Source organism: Salvelinus fontinalis, chromosome 21, assembly GCF_029448725.1.
Source record: "Salvelinus fontinalis isolate EN_2023a chromosome 21, ASM2944872v1, whole genome shotgun sequence".
Lineage (NCBI taxonomy): Eukaryota > Metazoa > Chordata > Actinopteri > Salmoniformes > Salmonidae > Salvelinus > Salvelinus fontinalis.
Window position 1 is genome coordinate 2,082,745 of NC_074685.1, and position 13,361 is coordinate 2,096,105.

The following is a 13,361-nucleotide window of genomic DNA, read 5'->3' on the forward strand; positions in this document are numbered from 1 at the left end:
GGGATTAGATGGATGGTGGAGGAGAGGATGGAGGAGGAAAGAGAGGACAGTTCAGAGGAAGAGTAGCATCTCAACACTGTACCAGACCAGGAGGAGGAGGAGGAGAGGAGGAGCAGGTCAACACTGTACCAGACCAGGAGGAGGAGGAGGAGAGGAGGAGCAGGTCAACACTGTACCAGACCAGGAGGAGGAGGAGGAGGAGAGGAGGAGCAGGTCAACACTGTACCAGACCAGGAGGAGGAGGAGGAAAGGAGGAGCAGGTCAACACTGTACCAGACCAGGAGGAGGAGAGGAGGAGTACTGTCTGACCAGTCACCTCACCTTCTGGGTCTGCTGCTAGGTCCATCATCATCTGGATTTTAGAGTGAGGAGTCTAGAGGAACTGAGGGATACTAGGTCCTAGCACTTGTTTTTCATCAAAATAACATAGCAAGAAAGAAAGGGAAATACACAGTGAGAGAGAGAGAGAGAGAGAGAGAGAGAGAGAGAGAGAGAGAGAGAGAGAGAGAGAGAGAGAGAGAGAGAGAGAGAGAGAAAGAGTCAAGATGGAGGAAATGGGAAGTGTGGGAGGCAAGAGGAGATAGCGAGAGAAAGAGAGAGAGAAAGAGCGAGAGAGAGTTAAGGGAACTCTGTGCCCATGTCTCAGAGAGAGAACAGACAGCAGAGCAGGGAGGGACATCAAGGAGGGACGAAGGACGTGTGTGTATTTGTCCCCTGAGGGCCCAATGGCCCACTTCCTGCCTAAGCCCCTGTTCCTTCCCCTTGCCCAACCGCCATTCCGGTCCCTCTAAACCCTTGGCCCAGGCTGTACAGCTCTATCTCTGGCCCCCCTTGCTTCCCCGTCTCTATAAGAGCATGGCCCTCTGCTTAGAACTATCTGATAACAGGCTGGCACAAAGGGGCTGATGGGATACCAAACTGACGTCGTGACCATGAGATGAGCTCCACTGGCCCTACGGGGAGGCAGCAGCGACATCTTGGGACCAGAGTCTAGCACTCTTTACAATGCTTGGTTGTAATAAATAATAACCTTTTAATATCCTGACTAACTGCAGTGGGGAGAACAAGTATTTGATACACTGCCGATTTTGCAGGTTTTCCTACTTACAAAGCATGTAGAGGTCTGTAATTTTTATCATAGGTACACTTCAACTGTGAGAGACGGAATCTAAAACAAAAATCCAGAAAATCACATTGTATGATTTTTAATTAATTAATTTGCATTTTATTGCATGACATAAGTATTTGATGACCTACCAACCAGTAAGAATTCCGGCTCTCACAGACCTGTTTTTCTTTAAGAAGCCCTCCTGTTCTCCACTCATTACCTGAAGGATCTGGAGAAGGTCTGTATGGAGGAGTGGGCCAAAATCCCTGCTGCAGTGTGTGCAAACCTGGTCAAGAACTACAGGAAACATATGATCTCTAATTGCAAACAAAGGTTTCTGTATCCAAATATTAAGTTCTGCTTTTCTGATGTATCAAATACTTATGTCATGCAATAAAATGCAAATTAATTACTTAAAAATCATACAATGTGATTTTCTGGATTTTTTTTTTAGATTCCGTCTCTCACAGTTGAAGTGTACCTATGATAAAAATTACAGACCTCTACATGCTTTGTAAGTAGGAAAACCTGCAAAATCGGCAGTGTATCAAATACTTGTTCTCCCCACTGTATATAGTTCTATATCTATGACCATAAAGATATACCACATATATTGTTCTACATCTATGGGCCTAACCTCAGACTGATCACAAGGGATAATTATACTATATTATCTGATAGATCCATTTGATAAATACAACTTAATCACATTATACACTGAGTGGACATAACATTAGGAACATCTTTCCATGACAGACTGACCAGGTGAAAACTATGACCCCTTATTGATGTCACCTGTTAAATCCACTTCAATCCGTGTAGATAAAGGGGAGGAGACAGGTTAAAGAAGGATTTTTAAGCCTTGAGACATGGATTGTGTATGTGTGCCATTCAGAGGGTGAATGGGCAAGACAAAATATGTAAGTGCCTTTAAACCGGTTATGGTAGTAGGTGCCAGGTGCACTGGTTTGTGTGTGTCAAGAATTGCAACTCTGCTGAGTTTTTCACGCTCAACAGTTACCCGTGTGTATCTAGAATGGTCCACCATCCAAAGGACATCCAGTCAACTTGACACAACTGAGGGAAGCATTGGAGTCAACATGGGCCAGCATACCTGTGGAACGCTTTCAACACCTTGTAGTTCAATGCCCCGGTGAATTTAGGCTGTTCTGAGGGCAAAAGGGGGTGCAACTGAATATTAGGAAGGTGTTCCTAATGTTTTGTACATTCAGTGTAACGCTTGTCTGCATTCAATATTTCATTAAAGATTTACGATTCTAGAACTGTTTACATTCTGAGAGAGAGAATCTTCAGTAAACTCTAGAATATCCCATTTAAGATAACAAAGGTCACCCATAGCAACTGGGTTCTGAGTTCAAACTGCCATCTGACATACAGTAGATTGAGAAACTAAGGTACAACCAGTCTGCTCTGCTCCCACAGTAAAGGGCCAGTTTACACAGAAGCCAAAGCTTCTAAATTCTTAGTAAGTCCTTTTTTTCATTCTACATACTGTGCACTGCAGAGCCGTAACACAGCGAGGCCCTAGCCTAGGCATACACAGAGAGATCTGGGTGGTAGTGTTGTGTACACAGTGAAACTACGGTGCCATGGTATTACAGGCGGTCTCCATGGCAATGCCTCCACAAAGTCCTCCAATAACATCCATCTATTTATCAGTGTCTGTATCCCCAATGCGATCCCGTTTCCTTTAAAGTGCACCATTTTTTTGACCAGGACCCATAGGGCTCTGGTCAAAAACAGTGCACTATATAGGGAACAGAGTGCCATGTTTGGACACACAGAGACAACAGCAAAGATACAGAACGTCTAGAACGTTGCTGAATCATTCCGTTCACTTCGAACATTCCACTGAAACGGAACCAACTGAAACGGCCGGCGCTCCACTCCACTACGTCACGTGAAATCAACTTCACGAGACAGCCATATTAGGATGAAACTCAACGACTGATCTGGTTCTGAGGTCGTATTTATAGACTTTCTGCCTGTTTGCACAGAGCTCTGGTTTAATTTATGCACAGAAGAACTCTTAAAATTGTTCTGTTGTGATGAGGATAGAGGAGAATGGAAACGGTTCTGTTGTGATGAGGATAGAGGAGAATGGAAACTGTTCTGTTGTGAGGAGGATAGAGGAGAATGGAAACTGTTCTGTTGTGAGGAGGATGGAGGAGAATGGAAACTGGGTAGGAGCAGCAGTGAGGTGTTTTGTTTTGATGAGATACGAGATATGAAGATGCTAGGATGGATGTCATCTCTCTTCTCTACAGAGGAAAGCAGCAGGAATCCCAAGCTACGCTAACTCCAGTAGTCAAACACATCAGTGATATGGAGTCCTAAGCTACGCTAACTCCAGTAGTCAAACACAGTAACGATATGGTGTCCTAAGCTACGCTAACTCCAGTAGTCAAACACATCAGTGATATGGAGTCCTAAGCTACGCTAACTCCAGTAGTCAAACACAGTAACGATATGGTGTCCTAAGCTACGCTAACTCCAGTAGTCAAACACATCAGTGATATGGAGTCCTAAGCTACGCTAACTCCAGTAGTCAAACACAGTAATGATATGGAGTACTAAGCTACGCTAACTCCAGTAGTCAAACACAGTAACGATATGGAGTCCTAAGCTACGCTAACTCCAGTAGTCAAACACATCAGTGATATGGAGTCCTAAGCTACGCTAACTCCAGTAGTCAAACACAGTAACGATATGGTGTCCTAAGCTACGCTAACTCCAGTAGTCAAACACATCAGTGATATGGAGTCCTAAGCTACGCTAACTCCAGTAGTCAAACACAGTAATGATATGGAGTCCTAAGCTACGCTAACTCCAGTAGTCAAACACAGTAACGATATGGAGTCCTAAGCTACGCTAACTCCAGTAGTCAAACACATCAGTGATATGGAGTCCTAAGCTACGCTAACTCCAGTAGTCAAACACAGTAATGATATGGAGTCCTAAGCTACGCTAACTCCAGTAGTCAAACACAGTAACGTTATGGAGTCCTAAGCTACGCTAACTCCAGTAGTCAAACACATCAGTGATATGGAGTCCTAAGCTACGCTAACTCCAGTAGTCAAACACATCAGTGATATGGAGTCCTAAGCTACGCTAACTCCAGTAGTCAAACACATCAGTGATATGGAGCCCTAAGCTACGCTAACTCCAGTAGTCAAACACAGTAATGATATGGTGCCATCAGCCTTCACACACACAATGACTATCAAAACACACAGTGATTTCTTTATAAGTTCAAGCCAGTGACTAAGGCTAAGAGTTTTCCCAACCACGATGCAACACAACCAGAGGACAGGAAACGTACACAGTGGCATTGTAAAATAGGGACCTTATAGCTGCCCTAGGGACACAACATTTTGCAGGAGGCAGACAGAGGTGTAACGGGTGGTTGGTTTGAACTACACAGCACTGGTGATGGTGAAGATTTAACAAAATTATGACTTTAAATACATTTACATTTTACAGTTAAGTCATTTAGCAGACGCTCTTATCCAGAGCGACTTACAAATTGGTGCATTCACCTTATGACATCCAGTGGAACAGCCACTTTACAATAGTGAGTCTTCAAAAGCCCCCCCCCCCCCAAAAAAAATAAGCAGGCAAAACCTGTCTTTACCAACAAGACACAGGTGTGGTCTACCAGGCTGTGATACAGCCTCCTCTAATGATTACCAAAACCCAACTGACCAGAGCATACCCAAACAGGCACTTAAATACATTTGTCCACACCTCTTCTGGCGTGTCGGCCAGGTACGTCTATGTTCACAGTGACAAATACAAAAATGAAATGATCATAATACCTTCTCCCTCGTGACATAATACCTTCTCCCTCGTGACATAATAACTTCTCCCTCGTGACATAATGACTTCTCCCTCGTGACATAATGACTTCTCCCTCGTGACATAATGACTTCTCCCTCGTGACATAATACCTTCTCCCTCGTGACATAATGACTTCTCCCTCGTGACATAATAACTTCTCCCTCGTGACATAATACCTTCTCCCTCGTGACATAATAACTTCTCCCTCGTGACATAATGACTTCTTCCTCGTGACATAATGACTTCTCCCTCGTGACATAATACGTTCTCCCTCGTGAAATAATAACTTCTCCCTCGTGACATAATAACCTCTCCCTCGTGACATAATAACTTCTCCCTCATGACATAATGACTTCTCCCTCGTGACATAATGACTTCTCCCTCGTGACATAATAACTTCTCCCTCATGACATAATGACTTCTCCCTCGTGACATAATAACTTCTCCCTTATGACATAATAACTTCTCCCTCGTGACATAATAACTTCTCCCTCGTGACATAATAACTTCTCCCTCGTGACATAATGACTTCTCCCTCGTGACATAATAACTACTCCCTCATGACATAATAACTTCTCCCTCGTGACATAATAACTTCTCCCTCGTGACATAATACCTTCTCCCTCGTGACATAATAACTTCTTCCTCGTGACATAATAACTTCTTCCTCGTGACATAATAACTTCTCCCTCGTGACATAATACCTTCTCCCTCGTGACATAATAACTTCTCCCTCGTGATATAATACCTTCTCCCTCGTGACATAATGACTTCTCCCTCGTGACGTAATAACTTCTCCCTCGTGACATCATAACTTCTTCCTCGTGACATAATACCTTCTCCCTTGTGACATAATAACTTCTCCCTCGTGACATAATGACTTCTCCCTCGTGACATAATACATTCTCCCTCGTGACATAATGACTTCTCCCTCGTGACATAATAACTACTCCCTCGTGACATAATAACTTCTCCCTCGTGACATAATAACTTCTCCCTCGTGACATAATACCTTCTCCCTCGTGACATAATACCTTCTCCCTCGTGACATAATAACTTCTCCCTCGTGACATAATAACTTCTCCCTCGTGACATAATACCTTCTCCCTCGTGACATAATAACTTCTCCCTCGTGACATAATACCTTCTCCCTCGTGACATAATAACTTCTCCCTCGTGACATAATAACTTCTCCCTCGTGACATAATACCTTCTCCCTCGTGACATAATACCTTCTCCCTCGTGACATAATAACTTCTCCCTCGTGACATAATAACTTCTCCCTCGTGACATAATACCTTCTCCCTCGTGACATAATAACTTCTCCCTCGTGACATAATACCTTCTCCCTCGTGACATAATGACTTCTCCCTCGTGACATAATGACTTCTCCCTCGTGACATAGTGACTTCTCCCTCGTGACATAATAACTACTCCCTCGTGACCTAATGACTTCTCCTTCGTGACATAATACCTTCTCCCTCGTGACATAATACCTTCTCTCTCGTGACGTAATGACTTCTCCCTCGTGACGTAATAACTTCTCCCTCGTGACGTAATAACTTCTCCATCGTGACGTAATAACTTCTCCCTCGTGACATAATACCTTCTCCCTCGTGACATAATACCTTCTCCCTCGTGACATAATGACTTCTCCCTCGTGACATAATGACTTCTCCCTCGTGACATAGTGACTTCTCCCTCGTGACATAATAACTACTCCCTCGTGACCTAATGACTTCTCCTTCGTGACATAATACCTTCTCCCTCGTGACATAATACCTTCTCTCTCGTGACGTAATGACTTCTCCCTCGTGACGTAATAACTTCTCCCTCGTGACGTAATAACTTCTCCATCGTGACATAATAACCTCTCCCTTGTGACATAATGACTTCACCCTCGTGACATAATGACTTCTCCCTCGTGACATAATAACTTCTACCTCGTGACATAATACCTTCTCCCTCGTGACATAATAACTTCTCCCTCGTGACATAATACCTTCTCACTCGTGACATAATACCTTCTCCCTTGTGACATAATAACTTCTTCCTCGTGACATAATACCTTCTCCCTCGTGACATAATACCTTCTCCCTCGTGACATAATACCTTCTCCCTTGTGACATAATACCTTCTCCCTCGTGACATAATAACTTCTTCCTCGTGACATAATACCTTCTCTCTTATGACATAATACCTTCTCCCTCGTGACATAATAACTTCTCCCTCGTGACATAATACCTTCTCCCTCGTGACATAATAACTTCTTCCTCGTGACATAATACCTTCTCCCTTATGACATAATAACTTCTCCCTCGTGACATAATGACTTCTCCCTCGTGACATAATAACTTCTCCCTCGTGACATAATACCTTCTCCCTCGTGACATAATAACTTCTCCCTCGTGACATAATACCTTCTCCCTCGTGACATAATGACTTCTCCCTCGTGACATAATGACTTCTCCCTCGTGACATAGTGACTTCTCCCTCGTGACATAATAACTACTCCCTCGTGACCTAATGACTTCTCCTTCGTGACATAATACCTTCTCCCTCGTGACATAATACCTTCTCTCTCGTGACGTAATGACTTCTCCCTCGTGACGTAATAACTTCTCCCTCGTGACGTAATAACTTCTCCATCGTGACATAATAACTTCTCCCTCGTGACATAATACCTTCTCCCTCGTGACATAATACCTTCTCCCTCGTGACATAATGACTTCTCCCTCGTGACATAATGACTTCTCCCTCGTGACATAGTGACTTCTCCCTCGTGACATAATAACTACTCCCTCGTGACCTAATGACTTCTCCTTCGTGACATAATACCTTCTCCCTCGTGACATAATACCTTCTCTCTCGTGACGTAATGACTTCTCCCTCGTGACGTAATAACTTCTCCCTCGTGACGTAATAACTTCTCCATCGTGACATAATAACTTCTCCCTTGTGACATAATGACTTCACCCTCGTGACATAATGACTTCTCCCTCGTGACATAATAACTTCTACCTCGTGACATAATACCTTCTCCCTCGTGACATAATAACTTCTCCCTCGTGACATAATACCTTCTCACTCGTGACATAATACCTTCTCCCTTGTGACATAATAACTTCTTCCTCGTGACATAATACCTTCTCCCTCGTGACATAATACCTTCTCCCTCGTGACATAATACCTTCTCCCTTGTGACATAATACCTTCTCCCTCGTGACATAATAACTTCTTCCTCGTGACATAATACCTTCTCTCTTATGACATAATACCTTCTCCCTCGTGACATAATAACTTCTCCCTCGTGACATAATACCTTCTCCCTCGTGACATAATAACTTCTTCCTCGTGACATAATACCTTCTCCCTTATGACATAATAACTTCACCCTCGTGACATAATGACTTCTCCTTCGTGACATAATAACTTCTCCCTCGTGACATAATAACTTCTCCCTTGTGACATAATAACTTCTCCCTCGTGACATAATACCTTCTCCCTCGTGACATAATAGCTTCTCCCTTATGACATAATAACTTCTGCCTCGTGACATAATACCTTCTCCCTCGTGACATAATAGCTTCTCCCTTATGACATAATAACTTCTCCCTCATGACATAATAACTTCTCCCTCATGACATAATAACTTCTCCCTCATGACATAATAACTTCTCCCTTATGACATAATAACTTCTCCCTCATGAGTGTTGCCGAGAGCTATAAATATCTGACTTTTTAACCTTTTTACCTCTTTCTCTCATTTTTTTCTCTCTAAATCTCCTTTTCTCCGGTTTGTCTTGATATTTCACTTTCCCCATCTCTCTCTCTCCCCATATCTCTCTCTCTCTCCCCATATCTCTCTCTCTTTCCCCATATCTCTCTCTCTTTCCCCATATCTCTCTCTCCCCATATACAGTGCCTTTTGAAAGTATTCAGACCCCTTGACCTTTTCAAAAAAAAATAGGTTACAGTCTTATTCTAAAAGGGATTAAATAAATAAACATCCTCAGCAGTCTACACACAACACCCCATGATGACAAATCAAAAACAGGTTTAAATTTAATTTTAATTTAATTTAAGCTGTCATCAAGGCAAAGGGTGGCTCCTTTGAAGAATCTCAAATATGAAATATATTTGATTTGTTTAACACTTTTATGGTTACTACATGATTCCATATGTGTTATTTCATAGTTTAGATGCCTTCACTATTATTCTACAAAGTAGAAAATAGTAGAAATAAAGGAAAACCCTTGAATAAGTAGGTGAGTTCAAACTTTTGACTGGTACTGTGTAGATATCTACACTACCGGTCAAAAGTTCAGGTCACTTAGAAATGTCCTTGTTTTTGAAAGAAAAGCACATTTTTTGTCCATTAAAATAACATCAAATTGATCAGAAATACAGTGTAGACATTGTTAATGTTGTAAATGACTATCATAGCTGGAAACGCTAGATTTTGAATGGAATATCTACATAGGCGTACAGAGGCCCATTATCAGCAACCATCACTCCTGTGTTCCAATGGCACGTTGTGTTAGCTAATCCAAGAATTATCATTTTAAAAGGCTAATTGATCATTAGAAAACCCTTTTGCAATTATGTTAGCACAGCTGAAAACTGTTGTTTTGATTAAAGAAGCAATACAACTGGCTTTCTTTAGACTAGTTGAGTATCTGGAGCATCAGCATTTGTGGGTTTGATTACAGGCTCAAAATGGACAGAAACAAATAACTTTCTTCTGAAACTCAGCAGTTTATTCTTGTTCTGAGAAATGAAGGCTATTCCATGCGAGAAATTGCCAAGAAAGAGTGCAAGACTAACTACCAATTGGATATCACAGAATTGGGAAGAAAAAGGGGTAAAAGTACAAAAAAATATAAATAAAAAATAAAATAAAAATTCTGGATGGTAAAGCATTTGTGTAAACTTATACGACTAAAACCAGATATAAAGTATGTAGGAAAGTTAATGTAGCTATATATATATTTTTTTTAATAAGATCATCTTTGAGAACTAACAATCACCAAAATAAAAACTAGACAGTCAAGGAGAATAAAAAAATACTATCTGTGACCAGGAAACTGGCCCATAGAGGCATACAGAGACTGGACCAGGACTGACCTGTTCTTAATGCGTAGTTTAACTCCTCCAGAACATCCTCCACGGGTCTCCTTGGGGGGTCCGTGGCTGGAGGGGGGGGCGAGGTGGTCCGAGGGAGGGGCGATGGAAGGTTGTGTCAGAGGGGTGGGTTCATCACAGCAGGGGCCTGGGAAGGACTCCCTATAGAGGACAACCAGGGACAGAACAGTCAGCAAGGGGAGCACAGCTCTTGTCATGGTGAGAAAGCAACTAGGAGACAACTATTTACGATGTGGTTCACCATTTCCACACATTTTCCCACACCACACTAACCAAGCGTCAACAGCTAGTAAGTTTTCCCACACCACACTAACCAAGCGTCAACAGCTAGTACGTTTTCCAACACCACACTAACCAAGCGTCAACAGCTAGTACGTTTTCCCACACCACACTAACCAAGCGTCAACAGCTAGTACGTTTTCCCACACCACACTAACCAAGCGTCAACAGCTAGTACGTTTTCCCACACCACACTAACCAAGCGTCAACAGCTAGTACGTTTTCCCACACCACACTAACCAAGCGTCAACAGCTAGTACGTTTTCCCACACCACACTAACCAAGCGTCAACAGCTAGTACGTTTTCCCACACCACACTAACCAAGCGTCAACAGCTAGTACGTTTTCCAAACAAACAGAGTGAAGTGGTTTTGACAGTTGGTTTGTGATGTCTGTAGAGACCTGAGCACCGTCCTACTTAAAACAACCTGTGGTGGCGAGGCTATAATGTGGGATCTAGTAGTTGGCAACGTACCGAGCCAGACTCTCAACATGCTGTAGGAGTATCATACCAGAAAGCACGAGCTGATCCATGATTAGATTTAGTCACAACGACTGGCAAAAAGCCACTGCTTCTTTTCCTGTTTATTGGACAGTGGTAATGAACAGGACTGTAGGATGAGTTGGAAGAGCTCCTATTCAAACCAATTGTCTCCTGGTCTGAAAGGCAGCGGCAGTAACCCACTAGACCAGCCCAGGTCATAGGTTTCTGTAAAACAGCATATATGAAATAACACCTTCAGTTTTTTTCATAAATTTTATATACGGCTATAAAGGCTCTTCTTGATCGTTGCACCTTTGACTCAGATGGGACCTGTTTGAGGAAACAAAAAACTCTTATGAGATTTCCTGGTAATTGGACAGATAAGGACTGGGAGTGCTGGGAAGGAATAAATAAATGTGTCGGTTGCTTCTTATTGGACAGATAAGGACTGGGAGTGCAAATAATGTAGTGAGGGATATGACTCATAATCAAAGTCGTGCATAGATCTTTCAACTGCTTCTGTAAAGGAAAAAATAGATATCTATTTTTTAGCGTAGGCGTATTTATTTCTGCAACGACACACTCATCACAAATTGTAAGCAATCTAGTTAGAGTACCTTCTAAATACATTGACATCTGTGCCTCGACCTAGGTTGGGCAAAACTAAACATGGCGGTGTTCGCCTTAGCAATCTCACTAGGATAAAGACCTCCTCCATTCCTGCCATTATTGAAAGAGATCGTGATACCTCACATCATAAAATAGGGCTACTTAATGTTAGATCCCTCACTTCAAAGGCAGTTATAGTCAATGAACTAATCACTGATCATAATCTTGATGTGATTGGCCTGACTGAAACATGGCTTAAGCCTGATGAATTTACTATGTTAAATGAGGCCTCACCTCCTGGTTACACTAGTGACCATATCCCCCGTGCATCCCGCAAAGGCGGAGGTGTTGCTAACATTTACGATAGCAAATTTCAATTTACACAAAAAAAAAATGACGTTTTCGTCTTTTGAGCTTCTAGTCATGATATCTATGCAGCCTACTCAATCACTTTTTATAGCTACTGTTTACAGGCCTCCTGGGCCATATACAGCATTCCTCTCTGAGTTCCCTGAATTCCTATCGGGCTTTGTAGTCATAGCAGATAATATTCACATTTTTGGTGATTTTAATATTCACATGGAAAAGTCCACAAATGCTAATTAATTACTAAAAATCACACAATGTGATTTTCTGGATTTTTGTTTTAGATTCCGTCACTCTCACAGTTGAAGTGTACCTATGATAAAAATTACAGACCTCGACATGCTTTGTAAGTAGGAAAACCTGCAAAATCGGCAGTGTATCAAATACTTGTTCTCCAAACTGTATAGACTACTGCTCTCTCGTTCAGAAAAACAAAAGCCAGTAAACCCAACTGAACTAAATTCCTTAGACTGAAAATGAATAGGCAGGGGGAAGAGGTGGGGGAGAGGTGTGTCACTACTCACTGTCCACACCTCTCCCTCATCATCACTACTCACTGTTCACACCTCTCCCTCATCATCACTACTCACTGTTCACACCTCTCCCTCATCATCACTACTCACTGTTCACACCTCTCCCTTATAATCACTACTCACTATTCACACCTCTCCCTCATCATCACTACTCACTGTTCACACCTCTCCCTTATAATCACTACTCACTATTCACACCTCTCCCTCATCATCACTACTCACTGTTCACACCTCTCCCTCATCATCACTACTCACTGTTCACACCTCTCCCTCATCATCACTACTCACTGTTCACACCTCTCCCTTATAATCACTACTCACTATTCACACCTCTCCCTCATCATCACTACTCACTGTTCACACCTCTCCCTTATAATCACTACTCACTATTCACACCTCTCCCTCATCATCACTACTCACTGTTCACACCTCTCCCTCATCATCACTACTCACTGTTCACACCTCTCCCTCATCATCACTACTCACTGTTCACACCTCTCCCTTATAATCACTACTCACTATTCACACCTCTCCCTCATCATCACTACTCACTGTTCACACCTCTCCCTTATAATCACTACTCACTAGTCACACCTCTCCCTCATCATCACTACTCACTGTCCACACCTCTCCCTCATCATCACTACTCACTGTTCACACCTCTCCCTCATCATCACTACTCACTGTTCACACCTCTCCCTCATCATCACTACTCACTGTTCACACCTCATCATCACTACTAACTGTTCACACCTCTCCCTCATGATCACTACTCACTGTTCACACCTCTCCCTCATCATCACTACTCACTGTTCACACCTCATCATCACTACTAACTGTTCACACCTCTCCCTCATCATCACTACTCACTGTTCACACCTCTCCCTCATCATCACTACTCACTGTTCACACCTCATCATCACTACTCACTGTTCACACCTCTCCCTCATCATCACTACTCACTGTTCACACCTCT

At 42.6% G+C, this 13,361-nt stretch overlaps 1 protein-coding gene across 1 annotated transcript in view; it reads right to left on the reverse strand.

Moving 5' to 3' along the window:
- LOC129818046 (protein Shroom3-like) overlaps positions 1–13,361 on the reverse strand; it is a 189,798-nt gene that overhangs the window by 82,787 nt on the left and 93,650 nt on the right. The window contains exon 3 of the mRNA XM_055873575.1: positions 10,097–10,255. Coding sequence (XP_055729550.1) covers positions 10,097–10,255 — 159 coding nt within the window. The remainder of the gene's footprint in view (positions 1–10,096; positions 10,256–13,361) is intronic.